At 42.3% G+C, this 7170-nt stretch overlaps 1 protein-coding gene across 1 annotated transcript; it reads right to left on the reverse strand.

Annotated features, from left to right (window-relative positions):
* Positions 1 to 266: 266 nt before the first annotated feature.
* LOC113017671 (protein AF-9-like) lies at positions 267 to 4685 on the reverse strand. Its single transcript, XM_026160799.1, has 6 exons — positions 4592 to 4685; positions 2370 to 2496; positions 1468 to 1564; positions 1294 to 1356; positions 1080 to 1151; positions 267 to 712 (listed from the first exon to the last, which is right to left on the reverse strand). The coding sequence occupies exons 1-6, from the start codon at positions 4668 to 4670 to the stop codon at positions 590 to 592; spliced, it is 561 nt and encodes a 186-aa protein (XP_026016584.1). The 5' UTR covers positions 4671 to 4685; the 3' UTR covers positions 267 to 589.
* Between the last annotated feature and the right edge of the window lie 2485 nt (positions 4686 to 7170).

Here is a 7170-nt window from a genome sequence, read left to right on the forward strand (position 1 = left end):
GCTCGCCATGATGTGTCACTTTGTATCCAGACCTCCTGCTGGATTCTTCTTCATATTTCACACGTCTTTGCAAACTGTGAGGTCGCACACAACAAAACAGAACAACAGAGATGCATCTGTGCGGACGCTGTTTGATCCCAGGGAAATGAATGAATCGGATATCTGATCGGAGACCGAAGCAGAGTAGTGTTACTGGTCAGACTTGTGCCTTATAGAGCTCTTCAAAGTCCTGTTTCACTTTTTTCCACCCAACACACACGCACACACACCTGCAAATTAAATTTAATAAATAAGACGTACAATGTTGTAAGGCAAAGTTGATCATGCACTTGTCACGATAAACAACAACATACATGGCAGCAGAATCACTCCCACCCACCAACCCTTCATATCAAGCTTTCAGATTGTTGCCTGCTGACATCCTGATCTCGTACATCTACCCCCGATTTCTGCAGCAGGGTGAACTCTTTATTCGGGGGAGTCGAAGCAGCAGGCTGGACCCACTGTGAGGTTTAGACACGCCAACTACAGCTGGAACTGATACAGGACGAGTCAGAGGCTCGGATCCAGCACCCAACTGCTGTGTGCCTCAGGACGTCCCGAGATAGCTCTGCAGCTTCCTTACTGTACTTCTGTCCAAAGAGCAAAGGTCAAAGTCAAACGTAGTGTTTGTAATGTGGAAGTGTCCGGTCTCTTCAATCAGGTTTACAATCTGCAAGACAGACAGTGAGAGTGGTGGGCACAGGCTGGGTCAAAGTAAAGTCTGCAACTATTAACTATTGTTATACATTACTACTTCATCATTATTATTTCGTCTAAGGTCTAATATTTATTTTAAACAAGCAGATTTCTTTATGCAGTCATCTGCTGCAGGCACAGCACGCTCTCAGCTGGCCAATCAGAAGAGAGCTTCAACCTGCGCTAACGTGTTTCCTCAACTGGTCGATTTAAACCGTGTGAATAAAATCTGAGATCTGAAAATCACTGAATTCAGTTTTTACATCTGACACGGATCCCAAACTTTGTAGAAGTGGGTTTGCGTCTGATGGACGTATCGGACACTGCTGACATCAGCTCACCTGTTGCAGTATGTGACCTTCTCTTAGTGTCATTAGTCTTTTATGCAGCTCCACCAGCTCATCCAGGTAAACCTGAAAAGCACACAGCAAACACGGCTGTCATGATGTAGCAGTGGCTGATGGTAACAAACCCCAAGACATAACATCACTTTCTATATTTCAGAATATTTACTAGTCTACTCCACATCTAAAAACCAAAGACACTCGTTCTCACCTTATCACACTCCATGCTTTTGTCTTGCTTGCTCTGCTTGGTGGGACTTTTTACTTCCACTATCTGACAGACAGAAGAGCAAAGAGTCACCCAGGGTCACGCACACACCTGGATACTGTGGCTTTCAATCATGCTGATCTAAGACATAAGCCAGTATATTACTGATACAATTACCTGGTTATTAGTAGACTTTAATAAGGGCGGGGCCTCTCTGCACGACAGCGGGGAATGGGAGGAGCTGTCACTTCTGCTGCCATCACTTAAACTAATCCTAAGTATGAAGTCACAAAAAACAAAGACATTAAAACTGTTGTCTCAGCTGTTAGCTAAAAACCGCTAACAATGAAAAATCCCCCATGAGCAGCATGTGAGAGAGTGGGGACGAAGGACGGTCTTTAACAGGAAGATGACTCTCGCAGAATCAGTGTCAGGGAGGGGCCTGCTAGATCAGGGGTGTCCAACTCCAGGCCTCGAGGGCCGGTGTCCTGCAGGTTTTAGATCTCACCCTGGGTCAACACACCTGAATCACATGATTAGTTCATTACCAGGCCTCTGAGAGCATCAAGACATCATGAGGAGGTCATTTATCCATTTGAATCAGCTGTGTTGGATCAAGGACACATCTAAAACCTGCAGGACACCGGCCCTCGAGGCCTGGAATTGCCCACCCCTGGCATAGATGATAGAAAACCGGTCAACTGTTGGAGACGGAGACGATCTGGTTAAGTTATGCTTTTTGGCCAAGGTTGACGGCACGCCTCCACCAACAGGATGGTGGAGAGAGTTGGAAAGAGCTTACATGAAATACTTGAAAAGTTAGTAAAAGGCACGTTGAAAGAACCTTTAGAAACTGTCCCAAGCAATTTTAACCAAGATTTAAATAGCGGCTCTTCATCATTTTACAGGTTTGTTGTTAAAGGCTGGCTCTACTGCACAAACATGTGAGATACAAAGTAGCCCTCATAATAGCAATATCCTGGTTAAAAGGAATTCATTACCAATGTCTGCACACAGCTCTATGAAACTAAACTAGTGTGCGGTTCAGCCATTCGAAAAGCTGCCCTCGGGCTACTAACCTGTGCTGGTGGTGTGCGAGGTGTGCTGCTCGATCCGTGTCTGAATCCACGTCGTCGTTGTCGTCCTCTGAATCGTCGTCGTCGTCCGAGTGCAGATCCTGCATCACTGACTGCAGCGGGCCAAGCACTGAGTGGAACAGTTCAATAAAGCCTCAGTCATTGCAGTTTAAACCTCAGGAATACAAGCAGAAAGCTGCAGATTGTGACTAGAGCAGGGCGATATGGCCAAAAATATTTATCACGATATATATTTGAAAATTTGCGATAACGATATAACTGACGATATAATTGATGCGAGACAAAATACAACTCCACAACATTACTAGCGCAAAAAGACAACCTTCCATTTATTTTCACTTAAACAAGAAGCTGGTTTTTATGTACATTAAAGCTTTATAAAAATGGAACAGTGCAAATGCAAATTCCTTGCTGAAAGTTTAACCAAAAGGCATTTCCAGTAGAAATGGGCTGACATATCCTGGGCATAACCATGTATAATATCCACTGAAGTTAAAAAGAGGTGCTTTGCAACATTAAACTGCAGTGTGCAGTACCTATTTTTCTGACCATAAGGTGCATGGGATTATAAGGCACATTAAGCGAAACAAAGCAGTCAGATAAATCAAACTTTATTAAACTCATTCTTCTTGCTTCCTTCACTTCTGTACCATTGATTCATTAATGTTGAATTCTCTGGCAGCTGCATGTTGTTGCAGTATATTAATGACTAACCTCGTATTGTGGATGGATTATCTCAGCTGTTCTCCTGACTGAAGTTTGGTCCGTTTACAGCATCCTGCCATGCGATTGCATTTGTCTCTAACTATCAGGAACGTTAACTTTTATAAGTGGAAAAGTGTTAGTGTTCGTCCTCCAGCTTCACTGTTTATGTTATGCTAACATAGCTGTGTCGCTAGCGATCACGTAGCACATCATTATATAGCAGCTAGCCCATCTTCAGTAACCCTACAAACGTCACTGCTGTTTAGTTTCCTGTCTTCATTTATGTTGGAAGTGATAGCAGAGCTGTACGTTTGATTTTTTTCAGAAATCTCTGTCAGAACATGCAATATCATGCTTAGGTAACTAGCGAAACTAGCGAGCTAACTTCCGCTAGCTCCCTGCTAACTTCTAACTCCGTTAAATGTAATAAATTTTGTTTTCATGGATGCCTGGAAGTTAAACTTCATAGTTACACCTGGTAAAGCAGCAATGCTGATCGTTTTATTAAAGATGAAAGAATTTAGACAGTTTTTAACTCTCAGTGATGCTGCAGTGTTCGTTTGACCTGAAGCATACGGAGTTTAGGACCCAGATTACTCCCAGATTTAAGAGCATCTTAGTCCGACAAATACGACAATAACGACGGCCGCTTGCATGTTCTGCAAAAAAAATGTGCTTTGTCGTGTATCTGACGGACAAACACCAAACCAGTTCCACATCACTGAAGTTGCAACATTTTTACAAACCAATTCTGGTTCATCTGATTCACTCAACAATCTGCCATGTGCGTATGAAAACAAAGGCACTGCGCATGCGCGTTTTACTCATATTCTATCGCGATATTTCATTTTCCTATCGTTGCCCAACATTATACCGGTATTACCGTGAACGGTATAATATGGCCCAGCCCTAATTGTGACGTTGGTACTGTAAAGCTCAGCAAATGTGGAGATCTGACTTTCAAAGGGAACACGCACACATCTCGAACTCTACATAGCTGACTTACAGCTCTGGTTTTCAATTGTTCTCATTGCTCAGGAAAACAACATGATTCTTTCATGTTCTTCAATCTCAAAATGATTTCGCAGCCTCTCTTACGACGTCTTCAACTTTCTGAACCGACTCAAAGTAAAAGTTTATAAACCAGGGCTGTGCCCGTTTGTTTACAGGCTCAAAGTGATACTTTAAGAAGATTTGTGGTAATAATGTTTCTGATCATTTACACAAAAAGATATTTTCGGCAGCATTTCTAAGTTTGATTAAATGAAGGGCATCCCATGATTGCTTCCAATGAGCTACTGTCACTGATGACACAGCGCCGTTTGCAGCAGCGTGAAAGTGGCACGGCACTGCAACACAGAATAAGTCAAATGTAGTACAGAAACAGTCGTAGTTTGGCCTGGAAACTTTTGTTAAACAGTAACTAAAGTAACTTAACCTTGTGACTTTTTAGGAACCTGCACAATATTTTCACAATGAAACTGAAGACTCTCTTCTACCTGGGATGTTGGGCCATGAGTTGAGCTTTTTAACCTGCTGCTTTGGTCTTGCACCATGTACTGTATCAGTAACTTTCATCCACTGTTTGCTCTTCCTGTCACATGACGTCCTTCAGCCACACTTGGTGGAGTCATTTGTTTACATTTGGGTCACACACAGCCTGACTGTAGCGCACAGTTTTTTCACCTGAAGGGCTGAAACAGGTTCTTGCATATGTTGCAGAGCACTGTGATTGTTGGAGGTTCCTGAAGTTGCTCCACTGCAGACTGACACATGTGGCTCTCACTCCCAGACATGCCCAGGCTTGTCTCTTAATTGCATGCACTAGGGATCATAACCACCTGGTGTTGCTATAGCAATGATATCTCAGTACGACAGTTTTGTATCACGTAAGAATTTGTACCGGTATGATTGCAGACAATATGATATACACAGCTAGTTAATGCTTCCATTTTACAATAATAAAGCTTATGGTTTATATTAGAATATGTAGGAGGGATCACTCTCCTCAGCCTTCCCGGGAAAGTCTGTGCCAGCGGGCTGGGAATGAGAGTTCATCCACTGCAGGAGCACGATGTAGAGTGGCTACATAAGATGCAGGTTCAGGCATACCAGGCAAATTCAAGGTCTGGCTATACCAGCATGGTATAGTACCAAGACTCATTGGCAAGTCCTGCATGGGGCGTTAGGGACTCGGGCCCACCCACTTCCAACAATGGGCAATAGCTGAGCCCTGGCTGAGGAGAGGCATGGTCCGAGCTACTAGTAAGCTAACATAAACTAACCAACCCAGTGACATCACATGCTGATGTCGGTAAACGTGTTATATAAACTTAAACTTTAAGCACTTACTTCTTAAATCGAGCTGCACAGACAGCGTTACCTTTGAGAGCAGGGCTCAGTGGTGTAAATTAGCCTTCATACATGTAGCGTTTCATGTCCACTTTAATGATAACAGCTAATTATCTCAAATCGTGAGCATGTTAAATTCCCACCAAGCAGGTTAACGATTATGGTAACTGTGTAACACTTCAGTTTTCTTTACATTGGAGTTTTGCTGAGTGCTGTGCATTGTTGTGAATGTCAGCTACATGTGTCGTAGTGAGGAAAGAGGTTGTGTGTCTGCCTGTGTGCAGGGGTGCTGCATGTCAGCTGGAGGCGGTGAAACAACACTGTTCAATATCGATCCTGCTGCTAAGGAGCGTTTAATCCAAACAGTGTAGCAACCTTATGACAACCATACCACAGTCTCTACAGGGCACACAATAAGTGTTAGGCTACCACTGTGTACTTGGTGTTACGCTTGCATGACAACAGACTGTTGGACGCATCATTTTGCTTTCTTTGATTTCTACCAGTGAGTGTGATAAGTTTATGTCAGCTGGACCTAAAGTGATGTTAAAAACACTGTTTAAGCTTCACACTGCCAGACTGAATACTTCCACCTGTGTAACACAACAGTTGGACTCACTATAGTCTCGTCACATCCTGACATCACCCCAGCCCTGTCCTCTGTGCATCGTGGAAAGTGACGATGGGAAAACATTCAGACACTTTGTGCTCACGTTAGTTTTCCTCTCCCAGATTCTCGCAACAAGCAGCTGAAGATCTATTAGGATAATTGTTGTTATCACAGTTAATATTCCAGATTTATCTGATTACATCTCAACACCCCACCACCCACCCCCCTTTGTCCTGTGCTGTTGTTGATTTGTTGAAAAGAAAAGTCATTAACAAGTGAATTAAATTCTTCTACGGTGCTGCTGAGCACACGCATGTGTGCGAGGCGGCTGTTTGCTGGTTTGCTGAATGGCACTGAACACATGTGCCTGTACAGTTTAAATCAACCAGGACCATAATGAACCCTGACTCCAACAGACACTCAGGATCCACCTGCCCAGTAAGTCACCCGCTAACTGCAACTATCAGAGCCCTGACCTTCTGCAGAGACGAGTCACACTCGATACAAAACCTGCCTTTAAAAGTTCAGAGTAATGAAATCAGCAGTTCTGATTCTACAATTTGTAGTCTCACACACTTGTACACTTTTGTTGTTTTGGTTCACATCGGTTGATATTCTGCTGCAAACAAATAATGAGAACATTTTATAAACCTTTGAGTGTCCATCAGGATCCTGTAGAAACAGCTTCCATCTCAAATACTAAACATCATTATTTACATTCTGTTTATTTATTTTTTTAAAGTCCCTCTAGCACAGATTTCTTTAGCCGAATGTCTTTCTGTGTCTTCCATACAAACATTAAACATGCAAACACTCAACACAGCAACACTGAAAGCATTTGAGTGTAACTTTCATTCAAATCAAACTTTAGACACAATTACAATAATGGAAAAAAGACAATTTAAATAGTAATACACAACAACCACAGCAGAAATAAATAAAAGAAAACCAAACACAATCCAGACATGAATACACAAATATATTTAAATCTATATATTTATAAATTTTAATATGATGTAAAAGAAAACAAATACGAAACCTATCAAACTACCAATATATAAAAAAACAAGACCAGAATCAGAGAGACTTTATTTATCCCCAAGGGCCAATTAACAT

Source organism: Astatotilapia calliptera, unplaced genomic scaffold (genome assembly GCF_900246225.1).
Source record: "Astatotilapia calliptera unplaced genomic scaffold, fAstCal1.2 U_scaffold_18, whole genome shotgun sequence".
Taxonomy (NCBI): domain Eukaryota; kingdom Metazoa; phylum Chordata; class Actinopteri; order Cichliformes; family Cichlidae; genus Astatotilapia; species Astatotilapia calliptera.